General features: G+C 48.8%; 1 protein-coding gene across 1 annotated transcript in view; it reads left to right on the top strand.

Annotated features, from left to right (window-relative positions):
• Positions 1-26,411, top strand: part of PODXL (podocalyxin like) — a 66,173-nt gene extending 39,762 nt beyond the window's left edge. Inside the window, exons 4-10 of the mRNA XM_059172549.1 lie at positions 15,541-16,260; positions 17,933-18,192; positions 18,532-18,603; positions 20,684-20,834; positions 21,077-21,138; positions 21,307-21,474; positions 22,460-26,411. Of these exons, the coding sequence (XP_059028532.1) occupies positions 15,541-16,260; positions 17,933-18,192; positions 18,532-18,603; positions 20,684-20,834; positions 21,077-21,138; positions 21,307-21,474; positions 22,460-22,657 (1,631 nt within the window). The 3' untranslated portion in view covers positions 22,658-26,411. The remainder of the gene's footprint in view (positions 1-15,540; positions 16,261-17,932; positions 18,193-18,531; positions 18,604-20,683; positions 20,835-21,076; positions 21,139-21,306; positions 21,475-22,459) is intronic.
• Positions 26,412-26,832: the final 421 nt, after the last annotated feature.

Genomic DNA, 26,832 nt, shown 5'->3' with positions numbered 1-26,832 from the left:
CAGTCAGTTAAGTGTCTGCCTTCGGCTCAGGTCATGATCCCAGGGTTCTGGGATCAAGCCTGGAGTTGGGCTCCCTGCTCCGCGGGGAGCCTGATTCTCTCTCTTTCCCTCTGCCTGCTGCTCCCCCTGCTTGTACTCTCTCTCTGTCAAATAAATAAGTAAATAAAATGTTTCAAAACTATTATATAAATCATATTAAGTATTCCTGTTCTTTTAGTTAGTGTGTGTGTGTGTGTATATATATATATATATATATTTTTTTTTTTTTAAGGTTTTATTTATTTGACAGAGAGAGACACAGCGAGAGAGGGAACACAAGCAGGGAGAGTGGAAGAGGGAGAAGCAGGTTTCCCGCCGATCAGGGAACCCAACGCAGACAGACTCTTAATTGACTGAGCCACCCAGGTGCCCCAAGAAATATATTTTAGATACAAATCTTTTATGCTTATATATGTTGTAATTATCTTTTGATTCTTTTTCATTTTTCTTTTGGTTTCTTTTTTAAAATCTTTGCTTTTTAAGTAATTTTATTTTTTTTAAGATTTTATTTATTTATTTGACAGAGATCACAAGTAGACAGAGAGAAAGAGAGAGAGAGGAGGAAGCAGGTTCTCTGCTAAGCAGAGAGCCCGACGCGGGACTCGATCCCAGGACCCTGAGATCATGACCCGAGCTGAAGGCAGAGGCTTAACCACGGAGCCACCCAGGCGCCCCCCTTTTTAAGTAATTTTAGATTTGCCAAAAAGTGGCAAGGATGATGTAGAGTTTGATGTACCTTTCCCTCAACTTCACCTGATACTACCATCCTACACAGCCACCGTACATGTATCGCAATGGACCGACACTGTACAATACTGTTAACTACACTACAGACTTGATTCCTGTTTTACCATTATTTCCCCTTGATGGTCTTTTTTGCTCCAGAATCCATCGCCTTCCATCAGCCTGTCTCACTAGTCTCTTCCAGCCAGTGGCAGTGACTCTGTCTTTCCCTCTTGTCTGTCATCTTGCTGGTCTGAAGAGTACTAGCCGGATATTTTGTAGAATGGCCCTTCAGTTTAGGTGTGTCTGCTGGTGTTTTGTTTTGTTTTCCATGATTAGACTGGGGGTTTTGTGTTATTTATTTTTCATGGAAGTAGAGTTGTCGTACAACTCTGTATTGGTTTTAGGTGAACAGCACAGTGATTCAACAACGATAGGCATTAGGAAATGTCTATTAGTTTGCTCCCTAGGTTTTTTGGAATTGGCCCACTTCTTTTTTTAAGCACTTCTTTACTTTCTGGCATTACAAGCTGTTCCAGGCTTATCTTGTGCTTTCCCTTCCTCAGTGCTAGAATCCAGCTATTTTTTCCAAGGAGAATGGTTTTTGGAGAGTGGTTGGGGATCCTTGATATCACTGGTGTGTCAGTGCTTCTAGACCCTCTCAGTGGAGAGCCTAAGAAATACATGTTTGTACTTACTCATGTGTGCACCTGTCTGTGTGTTTCTTTATATGTCTGTATGCATGGGTTAACATATGCGTTCATCCTGACATCTGTCACTAATCCGACATCACAGAGCTCACATAGCTTTCTCCCCACCTGCTCTTGCTTATTTGCAACTTCTTTCTGTGACAGTGAGAAATCTGGCTTACGTTATTCACCATTTATTTTCTTATTTACCAACCTTGGCATACCCATAAAGTAGATTTATTTTATTTTTATTTTATTTGTCAGAGAGAGAAAGAGAGTACGCACAACCAGGGAGAGAGGTAGGCAGAAGGAGAAGCAGGCTCCCTGCTGAGCAAGGAGCCTGAAGCTAGACTCGATCCCAGGACCCTGGGACCATGACCTGAGCTGAAGGCAGACGCTCAATCAACTGAGCCACCCAGGCTTCCCTCTAAAGTTTAACTGACAACCCATAATCTTCTGGGTAAGAGATTTACCCTGTTGAGCACTGTTTATTCTTTTTGTTTTTAGCTTTACAATACCCAGTCAATAAAGTATTTTTCAGTTACTTTGGTCAACTGTGTTCCCCCATCCCGAGGCTATGTTATACATTTGCAACAGAGTTAAGTTTATTTTCATAGTCTTCGCTACATCCTAGGATTTCCCTAATATCTCTGCTTTTTGTTTTTCTTCTGAACTTGTGCTAAGTAAAGTTATTTCCTTGGGGTATTTAGTTCTGTGCGTTTCAGCAAATACAGTCTTGTGTCCGTCACTTCAGTACTATATAGAATAGTTCTGGGGTTGCCCGGCTGGTTTAGTAGGTGAAACATGCGTCTTTTGATCTCAAGGATGTAAGTTCAAGCCTCACATTGGGTGTAGAGATACTTAAAAAACAAAACAAAACAAAAAAACCCAGTTCTATTGTCCTAAGTCACTTCTTCTTTCCCTCCAACTAGTGACCTCTTTTCTATTCCTACAGTTTTGCCTTTTCCATAATGACCTATAAATGACCTCAGACACTTGTAGTCTTGTGTCTTCTTTCACTTAACATTTTATCTTTTGGATTCCTCCCTGCAATGTGAGTCAGTCCATTCCTTTTTATTGCGAAGTAGTCTTTGTATGGATGTATGACAGTTTGTTTTATCCATTCCTTTGCTGAAGGATATCTTGGTTGTTTGCAGCAATGATGGATAAAGCTGTGATGAACATTTGCAGCTGGGTTTTTGAGTGACCACACGTTTCCAGTTGTTTGGGGGGTACATACGGAGAATACGCTTGCTGAGTTCTACGGTGATTGTACGCCTAACTAAAAGAAACTGCTCTACTGTTTTCCAAAGTGGTGGTCCTGTTTTGGACTCTTACTAGCAGTGTGTAAGAGTTCTTGTTTAACATGTGAGCTTGTCAGACTGTTTTTAGCCAGGTAAGAGGCATGTAAGGGGTGCCTGGGTGGCTCAGTGGGTTGAGCCGCTGCCTTCGGCTCAGGTCATGATCGCAGGGTCCTGGGATCGAGTCCCGCATCGGGCTCTCTGCTCAGCAGGGAGCCTGCTTCTCCCCATTCCCCCTGCCTGCCTCTCTGCCTACTTGTGATCTCTGTCTGTCAAATAAATAAATAAGATCTTTTAAAAAAAAAAAAGGCGTGTAATGACATTACAGGGTAGTTCTAGTTTGCATTTGCCTAATGACATTGAACATCTTTTTATATACTTATTTGCTGCCTGTATATCGTCTTTGGTAACTTCTTCTAGATCTTTTGCATGTTAAAAAAATTGAGTTATCTCTGTATTGTTGAGTTTAAGTTATTTAAGGGGTGCCCCCCACCTTACTGAACTGGCTAGGGCTTCTAGTACGGTGTTCAGTAGGAGCGGTGACAGGGACATCCTTGCCTTGTTCCCAAATTTAAGGGCGAAGCATCAGTCTCTCCACATGAAATATGTTAGCTACTGGCTTAATTTGCAGATATCACTTATTAGGTTAAGAGAATTCCCTTCTGTTCCTAGTTTGCTCAGATTTTTTAAAAAAATCATAAGTGAACAGTTAATTTTGTCAAGTGATTTTTCTGCACGTATTGAGATGATCATATGGTTTTTCCTTTTCTTGTTAATATGGTGGATTGGGTTGATTGCTTTTCAAGTACTGAATCAGCCGTGAGGTGAACCTTGCTTAATCATGATGTAGTATCCTTGTAATATATTGCTGGGTTTGGATAGTCATTAGGGAAATACAAATGAAAGCCACAACTGGATACCCCGTCATGCCCAGTAGAATGTCTGCAATGGAACAGACAGATGATAACAGTTGTTGGTGAGGAGGAGGAGACCTTGGAGGCCTCATACACTGCTCGTGGGTAAGTGGGCATGAAATACGGTGCAGTCACTTTTGAAAACAGTTTGGCAGTTCCTCGATGCTAAATACAGAGTTACCATATGATCTGGGAATTCCAGTCCTGGGTCCATATCCAAGAGGAATGAAAACCTGTGTCTACACAGAAACTTGGACACACATGTTCGTAGTAGCTTTATTCAAATGACCACAAGGTGAACGACCCAAATGTTCATCGACTGATAAGTAGATAAACAAACTGTGGTCTGTCCCAACATGGAGTCGTCACTTAGCAATAAAAAGAAATACAGGACTGACACCTGCTTGAACCTGGGGGAAACTATAGTGGAAAAAGCCAGGCATGAGAGACTCTTCACTGTAGGATTCCATTTCTGGGAAATGTCCAGAACAGGCAGATCCACAGAGACAAAGGCTGGATGGGTGTGTGCCCAGCACACGGCTTTTCTTCTGCTGCGTCTTCCGGGTGAGGGTTTGTGTTAATTCAGTGAAGAGTTGACCTTCATTTTAAACTTGTTGCGCCACAGGCTGCAAATCCCCCAGTAATCCCTCTGTCTGCCTCCCTGTTTGGCTGTAAGTCTTCCTTCTTTGCTGCTGGGACCAGTCTGTCTTTCACAATTCCCTCCAGCTGTATTCATCTTTTTTTTTTTTTTCCCTTAAGATTCTATTTATTTATTTAAAGATTTTATTTATGTATTTGACAGAGATCACAAGTAGGCAGAGAGGCAGGCAGAGAGAGAGAAGGGGAAAGCAGGCTCCCCGCTGAGCAGAGAGCCCAACTCGGGGCTCGATCTCGGGACCCTGGGATCATGACCCGAGCTGAAGGCAGAGGCTTTAACCCACTGAGCCACCCAGGTGCCCCAAGATTTTATTTATTTGAGAGAGAGAGAGAGAGAGAGAGCAAGGGAGAAGATGAGCTGGGGGAGAGGCAGAGGGAGAAGCAGGCTCCCTGCTGAGCGGGGAGCCCAATGCCAGGCTCCATCCCAGGAACCTGGGATCATGACCTCAGCCGAAGGCAGATGCTTAACCTACTGAGCCACCCAGGCGCCCCTATCCAACTTCTATTTATGTCACACTTGCTATCGCTAGCACTTTGGGTTAGTAGCAGGGAGAAGGACATTCTCTGATGTTTTGATAAACGTGATTCTTAAAAGGCGCTGGAACCTGGGGCTTGAGGGTGTGGCCGTCATTGGTGCCCAGCCTCTTTTCTAGAAGCTACGCTGGACTTAGCACGTATCCCTGCCCTCCCCAGGGGAGAAGGGCTTTTTTATTTTTCCTGTTCCCTTTCCCAGCTGCAATGGGTTTCCATCGTACCCTCTGGCTAAAAGATTTTTGCCTTTCTCCTGCAGTTTATTTATTTATTTTTAAAAAAGATTTTATTTAAGCAGGCAGAGAGGCAGGCAGAGAGAGGAGGAAGCAGGCTCCCCGCTGAGCAGAGAGCCCGATGCGGAGCTCGATCCTAGAACCCTGAGATCACAACCTGAGCCAAACGCAGAGGGTCAACCCACTGAGCCACCCAGGCGCCCTCTCCTGCAGTTTAATGCTTCTGTTTCCTCGATGAAATAGGAGAGATGAATCTGGGCAGGGTCTCATTGGTGGCTGGCATTTTGCTTCCCCAGGTTTGTTGGGTTTCCTCCAGCTTCCTCAGGCTACAGATTTTTTTGAGCTTCTCCCGGGGAGTAAGGCTGTTTTCCCCTAGTGGGCATGGGGCTGTATGGCGTTTCAGCAGTGACTACTGTTTTCTTCCCCTAGCCGGCCGCACGGGAGAACTTTCTCAGGGTTCTCGCCAGGCATCCTCATGAGCTCCCGGTGGGTTTCCTGGCGGGAGAAAGCCTACACAGGGTGGGGGGGCTCTTCCCGTGTCTGCAGCCCGCCAGGCTTCACAGTAGCCCATCCTCAGCCTTTAGCAACCATATTTTCTTACCAAACCCTGGTCCTGTGCACACAAATGCTTGTGTCCCATTTCTCCCCGCGGTTGCCAGTTGCCACTTTTCAGGAGAGTTGTTTGCCCATGATCTCAGTTCTCCAGTGGTTCAAAAAAAGTCATAAATTTTCTGTTTTTTCCAGCTTTTTTCTTGGTGTAAGGGTAGGAGCAGTGTTCTTTCTGGCTCTCTGTTCTCGTTGACTGAAACTGGAAGTCCTGGGGCTCTTTTTAAAAAAGATTTTATTTATTTGAAAGAGAGAGAGAAAAAGAGTGCACGAGAGCCCATGAGCTGGGGGTAGAAGGAGAAGCAGGGTCCCCACTGAGCAGGGAGCTTGATGTGGGGCTCCAGGGCGATCCAGGAACCCTGGGGTCATGACCTGAGCTGAAGGCAGCCACTTCACTGACGGAGTCACCCATGCACCCCCTGTTTGTGTGTGTGTGTGTGTGTGTGTGTGTTTATATGCACACAGATTCTTCGTTTTGATGAAGCCAAATTTTATCAGTTTTTCTTTGGCGTGTACTTGTGTTTTGTCGATTGACCACTGCATATAAAATAGTTCCTTTAACAGACACATATTAAGGCAGAAGAGACTATGCTATAGAGAGGTTCACATAAAAGGGCTAGAATTATTGGACCCTTGAACCCAGGCTTAGATTTCCTATCTGAGAAAGGTGTTAATTAATAATTTGATTTCTTTATGTGTATAGGACAGATTATTATGTCTATTTCTTCTTAAGTCACTCTGGTAAGTTGTATTTTCTCAGGAATGTGTCCGTCTAATCTGCTTCAGTTTTATCAGCAATTGCTCATACTAGCTTGTACTATAAATATATTTTATTATTTTTATACCTCATATTTTGTATTTATGCATTCTGGGTTGTTTCTCCCTTTGATCAACCTCACCAAAGACTTTACTATTTTATTAGTTTTTAAAGAAAGTCTGGGGGCATCTGGGGAGCTTAGAGGATCCAACTCTTGATCTTGGAGTTACGAGTTTGAGCCCCATGGTGGGTGTAGAGATTACTTAAGGAAAAAATAAGTAATAAAAAAAATAAATTTCCTATGTTAAGAAAGATAAAATACCTTTTGACTTTGTTGATACTTGCTATTGTATTTTGTTTTCTGTTTCACTAATTTCTCCTTTTATCTTTATTATTTCATTCCTCCTATGGGGTGAGGGGTTTGCAGCTTTCCATTATGGAATTGAAGAGTATATATAGGACCAGATCTGAGCAGGTCCTGAGGAAGGACACATCGTAAATTGCAATGCGGCCCATGCCCTCAGCATGCCTGTTCCTGCTGTACCGCCGCCTTTCCGTCAACTCCTCCCCAAAGGTCCCAAAGAAAGTAGTTCGCGGTGATCAGTAGTCTGAGGCATGAATAAAGCCAGGTTAGGTTTATGTATGTACTATGCTGGAGCCAGGCAGGAGTGGGCTGAAGTGGGATGGTAGCCCTGTTTAGGGGTGACACTGAGGTATAGTAAGGATAGAAAGTTCTTTCAACAGAGAGGGCTTTATTTATTTATTTATTTAAATGATTTTACTTATTAATTTGACAGAGAGAAAGATTACAGGTAGGCAGAGAGGCAGGCAGAGAGAGAGGGGGAAGCAGGCTCCCGGCTGAGCAGAGAGCCCAATGCAGGGCTGGATCCCAGGACCCTGAGATCATGATCTGAGCTGAAAGCAGAGGCTTAACCCACTGAGCCACCCAGGTGCTCCCAGGGAAGGCTTTATTTTTTTTTTTTTTTTTATTATTTTTTTTTAAAAGATTTTATTTATTAATTTGACAGAGAGAAATCACACAAGTAGACGGAGAGGCAGCCAGAGAGAGAGAGAGGGAAGCAGGCTCCCTGCTGAGCAGAGAGCCCGATGCGGGACTCGATCCCAGGACTCTGAGATCATGACCCGAGCCGAAGGCAGCGGCTTAACCCACTGAGCCACCCAGGCGCCCCCAGGGAAGGCTTTAAATGGTACATTTCATGGTCAGTTTTTGTTGTTGCTGTTGTTTGGTTTTGGGGAGGTTTTTTTGAAGGCAAGCTATATTGAGGTGAGGATCTGGCCAGATTCACAGGCAGAAGCTAATGATTTTGGGAGAAAAGCTTAGGAACTTAGAAGAAACAAGAATAGAGAATCAGTGCAAGGAACTTTAGGGAGGAGGCATATGGATGGATATCTCTTTTTTTTTTTTTTTTAAAGATTTTATTTACTTATTTGGCAGAGATCACAAGTAGGCAGAGAGGCAGGCAGTGAGGGAAGTAGGCTCCCTGCTGAGCAGAGAGCCCGATGCGGGGCTCGATCCCACAACCCTGAGATGTGACCTGAGCCGAAGGCAGAGGCTTAACCCACTGAGCCTCCCAGGCGCCCCTGGATGGACTTCTTCAGATAGATCTGGAATGCAAGGATTTTTATCGCACTCTTTACACTTTTTTTTTCCTTCTTCAAGATTTTAGTTGAAAGAGTGAGAGTACATGAGTGGGAGAGGGAGAAGCAGGCTCTCCCTGAGCAGGGAATCTGATGTGGGGCTGGAGCTGAGATCAGGACCTGAGCCAAAAGCAGACAATTAATGACTGAGCCACTCAGGCATCCCACTTTTATCTTGCTCTTGATAATCAGATGGGTGAGATATTCATTGTGCCTATCAGGTAGCTTTTTTCTCCAGAGATGGTAACAGAGATAGCGAGAGAGCTCAAGTGGGGAGGAGAGGGAGAAGCAGGCTCCCTGCTGAGCAGGGACCTGGATGCGGGACTCGATCCCAGGACCCTAGGATCATGACTTGAGCCGAAGGTAGATGCTTAACCAAGTGAGCCACCCAGGTGCCCCCTAAGCGTGATTCTTTAGCTATCTTAAGTGATTCTTTTAGCAAAATGATTATTAATATTCTTTTCTCCTGGGTGCTTGGAGTTTATTTTCCACTTGGTGGAAGGCATGCAGTTACAGGGTGTAACTGCTTGTGTGTGGCTTGGATAGTAAAGAATGGGGTTCTCTCAACTTCCTTTTTGGTGTTTTGCTGTTTTGATATAAAAGAACCCAACTGGGGAAAAAAAAAAAAAAAAGAAAGAAAGAAAGAAAAAAGAAAAAGAAAAGAAAAAAGAACCCAACTGTTTCTGCTCGCTGCAGCCTGCCTGGTCTACAGGGAGGGGAGGGTAAGGGAGTGGAGGGGAGGGCCTCTGAGGAGCCTAGTGGCTCCTGAAGCCTGGTGGCTGGTGGTGGCGACTCAGGATTGGGGCCCGGTGTTGGCTTCGCCAGGCTGGCCACCAGGCTGCTTCCCCGTGGTTTCCGGAGCCAAGTCACAGGAGATCGTGCTCCTGCAGGCGTGGGGAGAGTCCACGCCTTCTGGGGACTCTAATGTTGTAGCCACGAATGAGAAAATAGACTTCCCCAAAAAGAAGCTTACACGCCAGCAATCCGATCGGCCTTGGGGAAACCGGGGTGGTGAGGGATGGCTTCCCCGGGACACTATGCACTTCCGCAGGAGCTGTTACTGGAAGTGGAGCCCAGGCGGCGCCAGTAATAGCTGTGGGCGGCCACTGTAGTCGTGGGCTGGCAGAAGCCCGGGCGTGTGCTCGTGGGTGGCGGGGACAGGGATGCTAGGCACAGAGCCCATTTGCAGAGGAGACCATGGAAAGCCACTCCTCAACGGAGGTGCGCCCAGGGCTCTGTTTTCTGTTGGAGGCAGACAGAACTGATCTCTAATGTTTGAAATGAAGAACCCTGGTTTTTATAGTGAAAAAGTGGGGGTGGGAGAGCAGATTGGGAGGGTGAAGAGTGTGCTCCCTGAAAGATGTGTTCAAGCCCTAATCCCCAGTGTTTAGTGCCAGTGAATGTGACTTCATTTGGAAATAGGGACTTTGCAGATATAATCAAGTTACAGTCATCCTGGGTTAGGTCGTGCGGGGTCGGGGGAACCCTATATGCAAAGACTAGCGTTCTTCTAAAAGGGGAGACACGCGGGGGAGAGGCTCTGTGATGATGGAGCCTGAAATTGAAGGGATACCGAAGATCACCGCAAAGATGCAAAGACAGATTGTCCCCGAGTGCCTTCAGAGGAAGCATGGCCCTACCGATTTTGAATTTCTAGACTCTAGAACCATGATAGAATACATTTATGTTGTCTTAAGCCACCCAGGTTTTGGTCATTTGACACAGCAGCCTTGGAAACAAATACATATTTCGTTCAATGTACCTGTGGAAAGATTCAGTTCTGGGAATTGGATGTGCGGCCGGTTGTGTCGTCCACTGCGGTGACTTGACCCAGGTCACAGGTTGCTGAGCCTTGAGGTGGGATGGTAGTGGGCTTCTCCTGAAGAACACGCGGTTATTAGCCCGTGTCCGAAATGCCTTTCGTTAGGTTATTCTGATTACCATGCAGGCCCTGCCATCCAGTATGGCATTACTAGCCCACCTCTTTTCCTAGAAATGGAATTCTGTTCTTGCCTGTACTGCTACCCAAGGAACCTAGTGTCCATCCCCACTGGAATCCACGTTACCGCCTATAGCACACCTGGCAATGAAGAACAGCCACAGTGTTCTCTTAGGATATGCTACTGGTCTCCTCAACAATATCCCAGATTCGGGGGGCCTGGGTGGCTCAGTCGTTAAGCCTCTACCTTCGGCTCAGGTCATGATCCCAGGGTCCTGGTATCGAGCCCCGCATCGGGCTCTCTGCTCGGTGGAAGCCTGCTTCTCCCTCCCCCACTCCGCCTGCTTGTGTTCCCGCTCTCGTTCGCTCTCCCTGTCTATCAAGTAAATAAATAAAATCTTTAGAAAAAAAAATAATATCCCAAATTTAATCAAATCCAAGATACTATCAATGAATGGTAAGATGATCCATTATTTTATAAACCACTTAGAAAAAAAAGACCACTGTCAAAATGGGACCTATAGTAACTAATAAAACATCCTCAGGGGTGCGTGGGTGGCTCAGTGGGTTAAAGCCTCTGCTTTCGGCTCGGGTCATGATCCCGGGGTCCTGGGATTGAGCCCCACATCTGGCTCTCTGCTCAGCAGGGGGCTTGCTTCTCTTCCTCTCTCTCTGCCTGCCTCTCTGCCTACTTGTGATCTCTGTCTGTCAACTAAATAAATAAAATCTTTAAAAAAAAAAATCCTCATTTCACAGACCTGAACAGATGTGCGTCTTAGAACTCATGAAATACAGTATTTTTTAAAGCCTCGGTGAAGCAGGTGTCATTGGAGCTTTTCTAACAGAAAAAGTGTAAGTGAGCAGATTATACATGATAGACATTTATTTGTTTATTTATCCATTTGTTTATTTATTTTAAGATTTTATTTATCCATTTGTCAGAGAGAGAGCACAAGCAGGGGGAGCAGTAGGCAGAGGGAGAAACAAACTCCCCACTGAGCAGGAAACCTGATGCGGGACCAGATCCCAGGACCCTGGGATTGTGACCCGAGCCAAAGGCAGATGCTCAACCAACTGAGTCACCCAGGTGTCCCGATTCTTCTTCTTTTTTTAACAAAAGAAAATTTACTTATTTGAGAAACATAATGAGAGCGAGCAAGCGCACATGCAAGCAGGGGGGGGGAGGGACAGGGACAGGGAGAGGGAGAGGGAGAGGGCGTCGGAAGCAGACTCCGTTGCCCAGTGCAGAACATAATGTGGGGCTCCATCCCACAACCGCGAGACCATGACCCGAGCTGAAACCGAGAGTGAGGCGGCTTAACCAACGAAGGCACCCAGGCGCCGCCGTGATACTCCCCCGTTCTAACACTTCTTGCTCTCTTAAGATTTCGGATTTCGTCTTACTCGTTATTCCAGGAAATTTGGGGGAACTTAACTGTACTTAAGGCAGACTACCACTGAGTGCAGGTTTCAGTTCACCAACGAAGAAAACGTGGAGAACTTGTACTTCTAACTGCTTAAGTCAGCACATTGACGCCAAACTCTCTCGTATGCAGACCCATGTTGATAAATTCAGCCTGCTCTGCTTCCCATCCTTGATCTAGCACACTCCAATTGTATAACCACACGTGTTTGCTAGAATCGTGCCAGACGCTTCTGTGTGTAAGCCTTCTCCTGGGGCAGACTCTGTATTTGACTTTCCGGGGCGTACTGGAGTCTGACTGTTGTTACAGGTTTGGAAAAGGTGAAGGTTTGAAGAGGTGAGGAGATGTGGCTTTCTGTGTCCTTGAGCTCAGGTGAGCCTATGGCAGCGTTTTCAAGCAAGGTGGGAGCTGCCGCAGCAGACAGGAGAACAGCAGCTCAGGGTACCAGCGATGAGTTCTGTTGCAGACTGAGACTTCCAGATACTGGGGTTCATCTGCATTTTCTCATATGTCACCATTCCAATTCCCAAGGCCCCTTTTTCACATAAAAGACCTGGTGAAGCTGTGAATTAAACTAACACTGTAATTTGGCAACTCATGGGATCAAACTTCTCCTTTTGTCTTTTGGTCTTCTCTGCTCTCCGGCTGCAAACAATAAGATTCCTTTACTATAGTCTCAGAAAGTCTCAGGTTTTCAGTCTGCCTTTTCTTTTTTTTTTTTTTTTCCTAAAGATTTTATTTATTGATTTGACAGAGATCACAAGTAGGCAGAGAGGCAGGCAGAGAGAGAGGGGAGGAAGCAGGCTCCCTGCTGAGCAGAGAGCCCGATGCAGGGCTCCATCCCAGGATCCTGGGATCATGACCTGAGCCGAAGGCAGAGGCTTTAACCCACTGAGCCACCCAGGCACACCCTGCCCCATTTTAAAAGAAAGTTTGTTTGTTTTTAAATATTTTATTTATTTATTTGACAGAGAGAGATCACAAGTAGGCAGAGAGTCAGGCAGAGATAGAGGGGAGGAAGCAGGCTCCCTGCTGAGCAGAGAGCCTGATGCAGGGCTGGATCCCAGGACCCTGAGATCATGACCTGAGCCGAAGGCAGAGGCTCAACCCACTGAGCCACCCAGGTGCCCCTCAGTCTGTGCTTGGATAGGAGGATTTAAGAATGAGAATTTGTTCTTTTTCTAAAGTGAGGTCTATGCCCACTATAAGGCTTGAACATTATTCTCTTTCTTTAAGCCAGTTTTCATTGGCTTAAAGAAAGAGATTTTTATCTCTTCTAGGGGATATTTGGCAATATATAAAGATATTTTTGTTTTTCACAACTGGGGAGAGACGTGTGTATATGTTACTCACATCTGCTGGATAGAGACCAGGGATATTGTTAAATATCCTACGATGCATACAACCTCCCATAACAAATAAACATCCTAGCCCAAATAATGTCAGTAATTCTGGGGTTTTAGGAACCCTGTTTTAAGCTGTTCACCATAGTGCGAAGTAACCACCCTATTCCACATTCCCTAATTACTCAAATGTGCTGGTATTTCCCTCAGCAATCTCTTTTGTCAAAAAAGTATGCCCAGTGAGAGGGAGCACTGCTATTTTATGACTGCTAAGAAGGAAAAACCACTGACAAACCATAATGGTACATTGATTTTTTTAAGTGATTTTTTTAAAGATTATTTGTTTATTTAGAAAGAGAATGAGTTGGGGGAGGGACGTGAGGAAGGAATCTGAAGCAGACTCCCCGCTGAGCAGGGAGCCTGATGCGGGGCTCAACCCCAGGAGCCCGAGATCATGACTCGAGCCGAAACCAAGAGTCTGACGCTTAACCAACTGAGCCACCCAGGCGCCCCTGGTACATTTTTTTTTTTTTTTAATTTTTATTTATTTATTTGACAGAGAGATCACAAGTAGACAGAGAGGCAGGAAGAGAGACGGAGGGGAAAGCAGGATCCCTGCTGAGCAGAGAGCCTAATTAGGGGCTTGATCCCAGGACCCTGAGACCATGACCTGAACTGAAGATAGAGGCTTAACCTACTGAGCCACCCAACTCCCACCTCCTCCCCCATACATTGATTTTTTAACACACGTCCTTTTATGCATGCCCTTCCTATTCTTGTCAGCGAATACCCAAGCCACTTCATGGACATTTCATTCCAGATGACAGATGATAATGTGACTGCTTCTCCACAAGATGCCATAGGACACTAGAGTCGTGTCCTCTCATACTTGCAGAATTCTGCCTTTAACCCCAGTAAGCCCCAAAATGAATCCTTGAAGTCCTGTTGCTTACAACCACTCCTGACATAAATTTCTGCTTTTCAGTAGCAAAGTTGTGTGTTTGTGTGTGTGTGTGCACATGCATGTGTGAAATATACTGGGTTACTGTGTTGCTTATGGAGGAACAGGGATTGCTGGAGACCACATTTAGGGCGACTTTTAATCACCCAAGTTAGGCTATAGCAGTGGTCCAAAGAGGGCGGTACGGCTCAGCAGCGCCAAGCACCTGGTGCTGGAGTTTTGGCTGTGGATACTCTAGCATCATCTCCACCGCTGCTTGCCCTTGAGCATGAGGTCATGGCTACCGCCATCAGAGTTCCTCATCATCTACTGCCTCTTCACTCAGTGGCTGGGATCGAAGTGTCTAGTTCATGACAGCTTAGCACATGCTTGTGCTCTAGTCACAAGGGAGGGTGGAAAGGAAGTATCTGTCACCCTCAGTACCTATAATGAGCAAGGAGGAGACATACTGCTGTCATCAACGTTTTATTATGTGGGGGGTTCCCCAAATAGAGAAAAATGGCATAGGTTCTGATTGGCTACAAAGAACAAAGGTCCATGGGACGCCTGGGTGGCTCAGTTGGTTAGGTGTCTGCCTTCTGGCGGAGTCATGATCCCGGGGTCCTGGGAACAAGTCCTGCATCGGCCTCCTTGCTCAATGGGGGGCCTTCTTTCCCTCTGACCCTCCCCTGGTTTGTGCTCTATCTCTCTCTTTCTGTCTGACAAATAAATAAAATCTTAAAAAAAAAAAAAAAAGAAATGGTAAAGGTCGACTACATTCTTCCCACCACTCTCTCCCTTCTGCTCTGAACAGAAAACCAGAAACAATCCTGATTCCCCTCGCATCCTCACTTAGGAATACATTAATAGTTGATTCTGTCTCCAAAATATAGTCTTAAAAAGTAAGCTCTTCCCCATTGTGGGGCTTGAACATATGGCCCTGAGATCAAGAGTCACAGGCTCTACCAACTGAGCCCTCCAGGTGCCCCCCAAATATAATCTTTTTTTTTTTTTTAAGATTTTATTTATTTATTTGACAGAGATCACAAGTAGGCAGAAGGCAGGCAGAGAGAGGAGGAAGCAGGCTCCCTGCTGAGCGGAGAGCCCGATGCGGGGTTCAATCCCAGGACCCTGGGATCATGACCTGAGCTGAAGGCAGAGGCTTTAACCCACTGAGCCACCCAACAATTTGTGTCTTATCACGGTTCTCAGTTTCTCCTTCTAAATTTTACTTCCTGGGGAACAGAGGCATGGCTCTTTTGTCATGCCTACAACAGGACAATTCAGTAGGCATGAGTCCCTCTGCCCCTCCCCCTGCTTGTGCTCTGTCTCTCTCTTTTTGTCTGACGAATAAATAAAATCTTTAAAAAAAAAAAAAGAAAAGCTGAGTCTTCTGCAGGGTCACGTGGCTGGGAGCTGGGGTGAAGGAGGCAGAGGGGACCTTGGTGGCCGCCTCTGTGGTGGCATATGGAAAAGAATAAGGCTGTGCGCCTGGAGCGGGGTGGGGGGAGGGGGCAGGGCACTGGCCGCAGGCTTCCACGTGCCACGGGATTGCCAGGCCTGGTCCTAGTCGTCCGCAGAATCTCCCTTGATGTCCTCTGCTTCACTCTTGTTGACCAGAGAGGCCTCTTGAACTTGAGAGAATCTGGGCACATAGAAGACCCAGGCCTTCAGCCAAGGCAGATGGGAGCAGGGCCTCTAGGTCTGAGGAAGAGCAGGAGAACGTGTGGCCAGAAACGCTTTCAGTAATGCCCTAACTTGCTTCTGTGGGGTCTTTGTGAACAGGATTATCTAACACCAAAGAAGCTACAACCGCCAGAACAAAGACAACCGCCGGAACAAAGACAACCGCCGGAACAACGACAGCAGCTGGAACAGCGACAGCCGCTGGAACAGCCACAACCGCAGCTCAGCCCCTTGTAGCACCGGCAGCCGGTATCGAAGGGGAGACTCAGGTGAACGATCCTGGATCAGGCACAGCCGCAGCAACCACTGCGCAAGCGACGAAGGCCGCCGCCACCAGCGGACGATCCCTAACAGCACCCAGCGGCTCAGGGACGACCACAGCCACAACGCCAACCTCCGCGGACAAGGATGCGAAGGCCTCCAGCAACCCCACTGTAGCTAGTGATGGCTCAGAGGATGGCCAAGGTTTAGACAAGACGACAGTCTCCTCAATCACTCACCCCGTGAAGCCCGAAGCCACCGGCAGCCCGGCAGCCGGAGCGGGAGCCGGGGAGGCCCACGGTGGTCCCGCCAGCAGCACGACCCCTGGGGGCGGGAAACCGGCTGCTGCTACGCCTGCAGACGCGCCCAGCACCTCCAGCCCCGCTTCTTCTCTTCCTGCCAGCGCCGCCCCAACAAGCCCTCACCAAGCAAGTACAAGCCCTGGTCCTTCGAAGCCTCCGGTGAGCCCTTCCGACAAAATTCCCACGGCAGCTCCCAGTAGTTCAGGCACGAAGGTGGGCCCCAGCTCCACATCTCGGGGGACACTTCCCACAGCAAGTAAGTCATGCCTTTTTCTTTCTTTCTTCTTTTTTTTTTTTAAGATAAGTAGGCTCCACACCCAACCTGGAGCTTGAACCCTTCACCCTGAGAGCAAGAGTCACGTGCTTCTCTGAGCCAACTAGGCATCCCAAGTATGCTCCCCCCCCCCACCCAAGCAAGAACCTTCTGAATGCTTATGTTCTATCCAGTTGCTAAGCTGGAAGACGGAATTCATGCTGAGGGTTAAATTCTGTGAATACAGCACCTTCACTCCGGGCCAGGTTCCCCCGTCCGTGACAGGCGCTGGCCAACACTGCTGGGTTCTTCTGAGGAGGGGCCAGTGTTCTGGCCTGCCCAGTTGAACACAAACAACCCAGCAGTCTATTCATGGGTAAGACTTGGGTGGTCGCCGTTGGTGGGGCAGTAGTACTCCAGAACAGTGTTTCTCAAATTAGCAATCACCAGCAGGAAATATATTTTATGTAGTTTTATACCATGATCCAGGAATACAAACGAAGAACACACACGTAACAACACGTGTAACTGATAATAATAGTTTCACTGACCAGGGTTGATTCTTCCTGTATGTGATGGGCCCTAATACTTCCTACTCCATCCCATGTCCCTTAAAAGTGCTGATCTTTTTTTTTTTTTTTTTTTTTAATTTATTTATTTGACAGACAGAGACCAGAAGTGGACAGAGAGGCAGGCAGGGAGAGAGGAGGAAGCAGGCTCCCTGCCGAGCAGAGAGCCAGATGCGGGGCTCAATTTCAAGACCCTGAGATCATGACCTGAGCCGAAGGCAGAGGCTTTAACCCACTGAGCCACGCAGGCGCCCCTAAAAGTGCTGATCTTAACCCACTAAATAAATTTTAAAACCCACGGGTGGATCATGGACCGATGGCAGATCTATGGAATCAGAATTTCTCTGTGTGGACCTGAGTCGGGGACCCCGGAGGTGGTTGGAATGTGTACTGGTGCTCAGTGCACCTGCTTCTCCTGCAGGTGGTCTCATCCTGCAGTCAGAGCAGGGGCTCTGAGCTGGATACACCTGGATTCAAGTCCCTGATGGGCCGCTTCTTCACATGTGACCTTGGGCAAATCATCCGGCCCCTCTGAGTCCGGTTTCCTGATTTATAAACGAGGCTTATTTATGGTACCTTCTTCATCAGGGTGTTGTAAGGATTAACTAAGAAAGTAAGCGTGGGGGTGCTGAGGACAGACCCCTAGATGGAGTGCCCGTTGAGTGTTAGCTGTTGCTGCTGCGTCACTGGCATCGGGGCTCACACTGGCTTGCACAGTCTGACCCACCCTGGAATACGGCACAGGAAATGACTTCATCTGTTTGCTTCTTCTAGCTTGTGGGCTCGGTGGGGGGTAAGGCCAAAGAAGCCCCAGGAACTAAGAACAAGAACAAGGGAGACTGCTATCTGCTTTTTTTTTTTTTTTAATTTTTATTTATTTATTTGACAGAGAGAGATCACCAGTAGGCAGAGGGGCAGGCTGAGAGAAGAGAAAGCAGGCTCCCTGCTGAGCAGAGAGCCAGATGATGGATCCCAGGACCCTGGGATCATGACGAGCAGAAGGCAGAGGATTTAACCCACTGAGCCACCCAGGTGCCCCAAGACTGCCTTCTGCTCTTAAAGGTACCACTCATCTTTTCTCAGAGCCTTTGCTTTCCTAATTACAGCATCACTGGGTCCCTTACAAGGAGATCTGCAGAAATCCAGCGTGATGCCAGCTGTCACTGGGACCTCTTCGTCCATCACTGGGACCTCTTCCTCCACCACTGGGATCCCTTCTTTGGAGACTTCGCATCCTGCAGGCCCTTCATCAGGACCTGTGGCCACGTCTCCTGTCGAAGGATCCAGAAGCCCCAGCACCCAGTTGACTTCAGTTGCCCCCCGAGTCCCCAGCGTGCCTCCTTCCTCGGCTCATGTGGATGACAGGGTACTTCCAGCAGGGGTGGGACAGATATGAGAGCCCAGCCTCAGATGGAAGGGGCTCTAAAAAGTGTTTCTACCCGCCCTTCCAGCCCAGAGCCCCTGGCAAGGGCTGCTGGGAACTGTCCCCCATTCACCCCCTCTCCCTGACTTTGCCAGATTCTGGCTTAGACAACTGGCCAGCCAGCAACACACCTGGCTATAAAACTCTGTGCAGTCACACCCCCCAGCTTCTTAGGAGCTCCTTCCTTTGTGTCTCCCACCCAGGGGGGTAAAAGGGAGGGGTCAGGGATGGGACCCTGCCAGGCTCAGCCTGAAGCTGAATCCCAGTGCCTGCTTCTTGTAGATAAAGTGCGAATCTCCCGGAGGGCTAACTGACAAGATGCTCATCCTGAACTTGACGAAAAGGAGCCTCTGTGTGAGTATCCTGTCAGTCTAGGCTCCACCCTAATCGACACCCCCAAACTGTGGTTTAGCAGCAGGGGTAGGGAAGGTAGGAGGGCATGGAGTGTTCCTTCTGAAAACGGACTGAGGAATGTGTTCACTCTCCTGCCCCTGCTCTTTCTGTGGGAAGTGGCCCCTTCCAACTGCCAGACAAAGTGAAGTTCAGACTGCCCTAAGTCAAGTCCCACAGGGCTGCTGCGGGGCCAGAAGGCCCCAGCCCAGGTCTCCTGGGCTTGCACTGTGTGAGGATTCACATGTTCTCCGAGTCTGGAGACCTCCTTCCTAGTTCAGGCTGTGGTTTAAGCTAAGTTGATCTCTTTGGCCTTCAGAGGCCCTGGTTGAAAACAAGAGGCTCAGTTAGCCAAACTAAGGTTCCCTGTTCTGATAATCTGGGGTTGTGTGTCCGCGGGTCCATGGACTCCTCTGACAGTCTCAGTGGAAGAATAGCGTGGACATGATCTCTCTCCAGCCTGTGGAGTCCGAGCTCCTGAGCATCGGGGCAGCCATTGCTCCTACTCGGGGTGTGTGTGTGTGTGTGCTGGGGTGGGAGTGTCTGCTTGTGCACCCGGACATTTGGTTGGGAGGGAGCGCTGTGTTGGCGGGGCGGTGGGGGGGCATCAGTTGCTGTTGCCACTCTCTAGTCTTTGAGGATTATGGGTGGCTCATGGCTGCCCTCTCCTGGTCAGTGACTACTTTTGAAAACACCCCCTAGGAAATAGAACTGAACTATAGGGTTTCTTTCTTTCTTTTTTTTTTTTTTTTTTAAGATTTTATTTATTTGACAGAGAGATCACAAGTAGACAGAGAGAGGAGGAAGCAGGCTTCCCGCTGAGCAGAGAGCCCAATGCAGGGCTCATGGGATCATGACCTGAGCCGAAGGCAGAGGCTCAACGCACTGAGCCACTCAGGCGCCCCACAATAGGGTTTCTAAAGGATGGAGAACTTGGCTTTATAGCATTTTAATGCCACCTGTATTTTTTTTTTTTTACAGTTCTTTTCTTCTGGGTGCCCATTTTGCTAGAATTTTCCAAAAGCATACATTTAGACTGTATTTTTCAAGGGAACAATGTTGCCCTGGGGCTGGGCTTATTGGACAAGGCAGGAATCACACTGATGCATTCCCAGCCATCCTCACACTCTCTTTTTGGGCTAAAACGTGCCAGGTTGTGAGACTGGGTGGGAGAAGCATTTTTTCTGTGTGCCGTAAAAGCAAGGTTGGAAGCCCTGGAGCCCTGTCAGTGTGAGGCAGAGGAAATAGTAAGCTTAGGAAATCCCAGAGAGAAAACTCCTGAGGTGAGCCATGCCAAGTCCTTTCCTTCACCTCTGTACCCTATTCCAAAATCAGGTTAGAGAAACACAGCCTGGGGCACCTCTAGATGACATGGGAGGACCAGGTAAAAGCTGTCTACACTTTGCTTCCTTACCCTCAGCCTTAAGGCCATGTCGGCCACGCTCCGTCTGGTGGGAAGTATAGAAGATTCCCCTCCTAGATGGTCCCGTGTGCATCTTCAAGATTCTCCCATATTCCCTTGTTCAGTGATGGCCTTTCCTGGCTTCATGGCTAGAGTCTTAGTCTAGGGAAGGGCACGCCTGCTGCAACTTTGGGAAAGATAACCCTTGGCTGAGAGCTGGGGCTTCCCCTCCTGAGGTCTTCAAACTGGGCATCAGAACATGGCAAGTGTCAGACTGCTGGGCAGTGCCCCCTCAGTCCCTCCTAGGGAGACGAGAAGGGCATTAGGACATGACCCCTGAAGAGCTCTGAGAGAGGGTGGGGCACTCAGGTGAGAGGTACTGTTCAGCCACAGACGAGACAAACAGGGTAAGGGGACCAGGGGGAAGAGATTTGCAGGAGTCAGAGAAGGCAGGGACCAGCCCAGCACAGCACATAACCCGTGACTCCTGCCAGGCCCGGGAATGGCCCCACTTGAAGGAAGAGAGAAATAAGTTCACACCAGGCAATAACATCCTCCTGACCTTGGCTCCGAAGGGCAGCCCCACAAGCCGAGGCTGCTGTCCTGATGCCTGAGGACTCACTTGTGGTCTCCCCACAATAGGCGGGGAACAGCAGTTCGGATGACAAACTGGTCACACTTCTGTGCCGAGCAGCAAAAGCCACCTTCAACCCAGCTCAAGACACGTGTCATATACTGCTGGTACCTGTTCAAGACTCCCAGGCAGTGGCGATCAAAGAAATCACGGTGCAGAGTGAGTTGAGGGTGGGGGGTGCTGGGGTCTAAGTGGGGAGGGAATGGGCCAGGGGTTGACCACTTGGGAGCCATGAAGATGGGTCAGGGCTGGTGCTTCTTGCGAAGGGTCAGGGCAGGGCGCCCCGAGAGAGCCAGCACGCAGGAGACTGAGGTACGGCACGTCCTCCTCTTGGGGCCCAGTCTCCGTCCCCTACACTTCCCTCTGAGCCCGACCGCCAGCAGCGTCTCTCCCCTCCACAGCCAACCTCCTGCCCGGAGACGTGTATGAATCGCTGAAAGACAAATGGGATGAGCTGAAAGAGGTAAGCGCTTCTCGGGGGTCGGCAGCTCCTCTGCTGTGCAGCCTCTCTCCTGGTGGAAGAGTGCCCCCTGCGAGCAGCCGGAGTGCGGGGGGTTAGAGAGGGGACAGCAGGGTGATGGGCTTGGCCCCCATTCTGTATTTTGCCACATAACGTCCTCTTTCCTGGCAGGTGGGAGTCAGTAACATGAAGCTTGGGGACCAAGGGCCCCCCGAAGAGACCGAGGACCGGTTCAGCATGCCTCTCATCATCACCATTGTCTGCATGGCGTCCTTCCTGCTCCTGGTCGCCGCCCTCTATGGCTGCTGCCACCAGCGCCTCTCCCAGAGGAAGGACCAGGTGAGCAAACAGACCAGTTCGCCAGATGACTTCCGCCCGTGACCCCTATTAGAGGAAAGGGAGTGGGCCATGGGCCCTTTTAGACAGGCAGAGACCATCCCTTATAGGAGGGAACTGCACCGTTACAGGGCAGACGGAAGAGGCGTGTGGGGGAAGGGAAGGGAAGGTCGTGGCCTTTGGAGTCCAGAAGACCGGGGATAAAGCCCTCGCTCTGCCTCCGATTGTCTGTGTGACCTTGAGCACCACCTGTCATCTTTGAGCTTCTCCGCATGTGGGGATAATACTCACCTTGCAGAGTTGCTGTGAGGATTCCCTGAAAGAAATGGGTAGGGGCATCCCTGGCTGACCGGAAGTTCTTTACCCGCCTTCCCCGAATTCCCACCACATGCAGTCCTCAGCCCGGGCTGTGCACCGCGGGGACGGTTAGGAAAAGTCCCACGCCTGCCTCCTCACACACCGACTGAAACAGAATCTCTGGGTCTGAGTATTAGCTAAAGGCTTCCCGGGTGACGTGACTGTGACCCAGGTTGTAGTTCAGATAAAGACCAGAGAAAGCACTGCCTCCAGGTGGCTCCTCTCTATGACAGAGACGGCACAGGTCCGGCTGTACCCATCTTACTTAGGCTTAAGAGAGGTCCTGACCTGATGAATGTCATTTTCTTATAGTCCTTCCTGATTCAGGACAGTGGGGTGAGGCAGGTGCCTGGAGAGTAAGTTTGGGGAGGGGGAGAAATGGAGGAAAGAGCCGGGAGGCTTCTGGAAAACAGAAGTCCATTTTTGCTGACTTCATGGATCTGCCAACAGGGTAAAGGTCAAGCGAGCTGGGAATTCTAGGATGCCGGGCCAGCAGCCACGATGGCCTCCAAGAGCATTTATTGTGCACTCTACCCAAACTGGGGTTCCTCGATTGTAGGGGTACTTGTCTAATATTAAGCCCATGAGCCCTCAAAAATTACCCTTTCTTGGGTCGTCTTCCCTATCCTAGCAACGGCTAACAGAGGAGCTGCAGACAGTGGAGAATGGTTACCATGACAATCCTACGCTGGAAGTGATGGAGACCTCATCCGAGATGCAGGAGAAAAAGGTGGTCAACCTTAATGGCGAGCTGGGGGACAGCTGGATCGTCCCTCTGGACAACCTGGCCAAGGATGACCTTGACGAGGAGGAAGACACGCACCTCTAGTCAGGTCCGCGGGCAGCCTCCAACAGGACCACAGCGCTCCAGAATGAACCACCTCAAGTGCCATTTGGACAGGGGAGGAACATCCTTCCCAGCTGAGGGAAAGGTGGGGGAGGGAAGCAGACTCGGAGGGCCCCTCCTCCCAATCCCCACGGGGCCTTAATTTTCCCTTTTCAAACTGAACCAATCACATTCTGTCTAGATTCCTCTTGTAAAATAACCCACTAGTGCCTGAGCTCAGTGCTGCTGGAAGACGAGAGGGAGGCGCACCCACGTGGTCATCCGGTAGAATCCCTTCAGCTCACATCCGAGGGGACAGAGGCCTGATGGAAACACAGATCCCCGATTCGGTGTGGCGGCTTTCCCGCCACGCCCCACCGCTGCCGTCGCTCGCGCCTCCCCTCAGAGCTGCTCCCAGTGGGGTGAAGCTCGCCGTTGATGTGACAATGGATGGGACGGAAGGGACAACAGGGCCAGATCCTGTCTCCGGGGCATCTGATTCCTTCCAAGTACAGGCCCCCAGCCTCGCCTGCCAGTGTGTCCGTCCCCTTTGTGCTTGCCCCGCCCCCCACACAGTTTGTAGCCCCGCTCTGTCCTAGGGCCTCTGGGACTCACACCGTCGCTTCGTGGCTTCAAAGCCCTTGCTCCAGATTCTGGCTTCCTTGCATTTGCTTAGGGACCTTGAGACTTAACCCACACAAGACTCCAGTGTGAACGAGGTCTGCTTCAGGGATCCTTCTGCAGGTGAAGAGAAAAGAGGAGGCCCTTCACCCCCAGGATGGGTCCTGGCCCATCACCAGGGCAGGAACTCCGTTGGCCTCCCACTCCCACCGGGGACTGGAATCTGCAGCAGCTATGAAGAAGTGTTTCTGTCGTTCATTGCTCGGTCGGTGGGGTGAGGCCCAAGTTCGGAGATCCCCCTGAGATCCAGCAAGAGAGAACCACAGCTGTAGGGCAGACGTTCCCAGGGCCCAGTCCACAGAGTGGTGTTTCACCGGACAATCGATCGACACGGTTAGGAAGGATAGGCTTTACTCTCTGTTCCAGAGGAAACTCAGGGACTTTTCAAGTTGCTGAGAGTTTTGTTGTATTTGTTTGTTTTTTGTCCAGCCCTCTACTGCCACAAGCCAAAGCTCCAACTGCTGGGAGACCTTTCAGTTAACTAATCTTATTGACTCCTGGTTCTCCTGTGCTGTAGGGCTAGAAAGGCCTAGAAAGTGCGATGCATTTTAAGGTGCTCAGGAGCAGCCTGGGGGTGCCTGTGGGGTTCCCAGTGACCTCTCACTGTTGGGGCATGCAGCTGGGCCTTGCCGTGTCCCCTCCTCTGTGTTCTTAGCAGCCTGCCTGCTTCTGCAGTTTCTGGTGGCATCTCAGGGAAACAGTACCGGGAAGGGGTTTTGAGGGAGCTTAGCCATTAGTTCCCAAGCGAAGGCACCTGAGGACTGGACAGAGTGGGGTTCAATCCAATTTTCTGGGAAGCCCAAATCCCAGATTTTGTGCAACATTGCCCACGGTCTCTCTTGCCCCTGGGTGTAAATCTCCTGGCATGAATGAGGAGGATGGGCAGAACTGCTGTCCCTCCCTGGCTGCCTTGATTCCTTATTCATTCATGGCCGTTGCCCTTTGATATCCTAGGGTTCTGGAGCGCAGAGCCTCCAGTGAGTTTCCCAAGAGCTAGAGAGATGGTGGACTTACAAGGATCCACAAGTCCTTGCCCTGATTCTCTAGCGTCTGGAGGTTGGCAGGGTAGAGAACAATGCTAGCTTGGGAGGGAAAAAAGGAAATCTTGTTATACTGGAAGAGCTCTGTTTGCTTCCTTCCTGCCCAGCATTTGATTCTTTCCACCCTGTGGGTTTCTGTGGAAGAGGCCAGACTGGATTACCACTCCTTTGCTGATTCTGGGTCACATTTTATCAGCCAGGCCTTCGGACAGAGGCAGCAAGTACACCCCCATAAACTGATCGAAGGCTCAAGCCCCACAGCCTCTTGGGCAGAGAGATGATGACCGGCAAGGACTAGCGTAAAATCACACTTGGTCAAGAGGAATGACTGTGGTGGCTCCGTCCAAGGAGAACCTTGGGAAGCTTTGGGCTGGTTCAGATGCTCCTTCTGGTGCATCCAAGCTGGGTGGCTCCAGCCTTTGAGGGCAACTTCAGAATCCAGTACCTTGCCTTGGCTTGCTCTTGCCACTAGACATCTGTGTCAAGGACATACAGCCAAGCATCTGCAGAGGTCACCTTCATCCCACGACTGCACTGGGATCAGTGCTGTCTGGTAAGTCAGAGTTTGGGGCTGAGAAGAAAGAAGAGGAACACCAGGAACTCGGCAGGACTTCCAACAAGTTGTGCCAAAGAGAGATTATCAACTTGGGATCAGGGGCAGACTGGCTTCCCTAAGCTGCATAAAAGGCCAGAAATCAGGAGTCTGATGACTGGATGGAAACCCAGTGGGAAAGCACGCTGTTCTGTGAATGGGGAGGGCAGCAGTAGTGCTTATGAAGGAGGTACAGAATAGGCTTTGCATCGTAGGACAGAATACGGGTTTAATCTAGTCTAGATGCCAGATTCTCTTTTTCCCTTGTTATAAGGAAAGCTAGCAGGAAGTTTATTTAAACCACTTCTTGAGCTTTAACCTTTTTTTGACAATATACTGAAGAAACTTTGGAAAACAAGTCCAAGCTGATACATACATACATAGTTCTTAATAATGTAAATACCACAGCCACATGGTAATCTACCCAGCACTGCTTTAAGCGAATATACACTGTAAAAACATTTGCTAGTTGAGGTGGCTTTTTTTTTTCTCTGAACAGGAATGTAAATGTAAATGTCTATTTCACTAGAAATGACAAGTTTTTGTTTGTTTTTCTCCTACGAAAAGTGAAATATAAGACAAGCTGATGACAGAGTATTTGTCTTAGAGATCAGGCATTTTTATTTTTAAATGCGATCCTCAATCCCCCTCCCCAGCTAAGTCCTAGCCTATTACAGGAAGGCTTGGAGACACTCTAGTCCTAGGGAGAGGCTTTTAGAGACCTAGTCCAATCTTTGTTTTGTTCTTATAGAAAAAGAAACTGAAGCCCAGAAAGACAGAAGTGGCTTGGCCAAAATCACATGGTTAGTGAGAGAGAGGATTAAAACACCAGTGCTGTGGGCCTCAGAATGAATCCGTAAATTAAGAACAGGCACCAGGACGACACAAAGGACAGAATTCCCTTCTCAAATCATGTCCTGCTGCAAGGCTAGGGAGAGCCCGAGGACCACAATAGGAACCATACCGGTCTACGCTTGCTCGGAGTTATTCAGGTCTAAGACTTACATGACTGATATTTTACTGTCAAGAAACAGTTTTGAATGAGCTTTTACATACAGATCTTCTCCTAGCAGGGCTGTGGATCAAAGGAAACAAGCTCCAGGAAGGCAGAGGGGGCAAGAGTAAAGCAATGACTTCTCTTTTATCACTGTCACAAGCTGATCGGCTCAGGTTTGGTGAAAACCCAGCACTGAGTGGAAGGGAGGGGAGGACGATTTGATGTGTGTCTTTTTTGTTAGTAGTGAATGTTAGTTTGCCCAGGCGACTGCAGGAGCGTGTGTCTTCGCGGACAGGGGTCTGAAGTACACTGGAATTCACTGGGAAACTTGTTTGTAAAGACTATACTTAATTATTGCCATTTTCTTACAAAACTATATTTTGGAGAACTGTATACTGTCAATTAAAGTGCTTTTGTGTAAGCTGGCTCAAGCCCCGTTGAACTTGACTGACTGGCTCATGTTCTTCACGTGTGTGCGAGCTCGTGGCCGACGCTCTAGCGAGGGCAGCGTCCTCTGCTCTTAGGCGGCGCTGCCCAATTAGGGGGTGCAGAGAGTGAAAGAGAAAGGGAGAAGCTGAAAGGAAGGAAGAGGGGGATCCTGGTGACCTTGGGCTGTTGTAGTGATCCCAGCTGAATCTTTTCTCACATGTGTATCAGTGTTCTTCCTCCTTCATTTCTTCCACGTCTGCCTCAGATACAATTATGAGTCACCTCCCACTAAAGATGCTGGAGCCCCGGTCAGGTGTGAAAACACTGGTATAGGGACAAAACAAATAAAGATATAAAAAAACCAAGGAGGTTCCGTTCTGTCCCTGTTACTGCTCACAAAAGACTCTGTTTACTCGTCCTAAGAAGTGTCTACCCGTGT

This window comes from Mustela lutreola, chromosome 4 (assembly GCF_030435805.1).
Source record: "Mustela lutreola isolate mMusLut2 chromosome 4, mMusLut2.pri, whole genome shotgun sequence".
Lineage (NCBI taxonomy): Eukaryota > Metazoa > Chordata > Mammalia > Carnivora > Mustelidae > Mustela > Mustela lutreola.
This window is presented reverse-complemented; position numbering and strand designations above follow the sequence as displayed.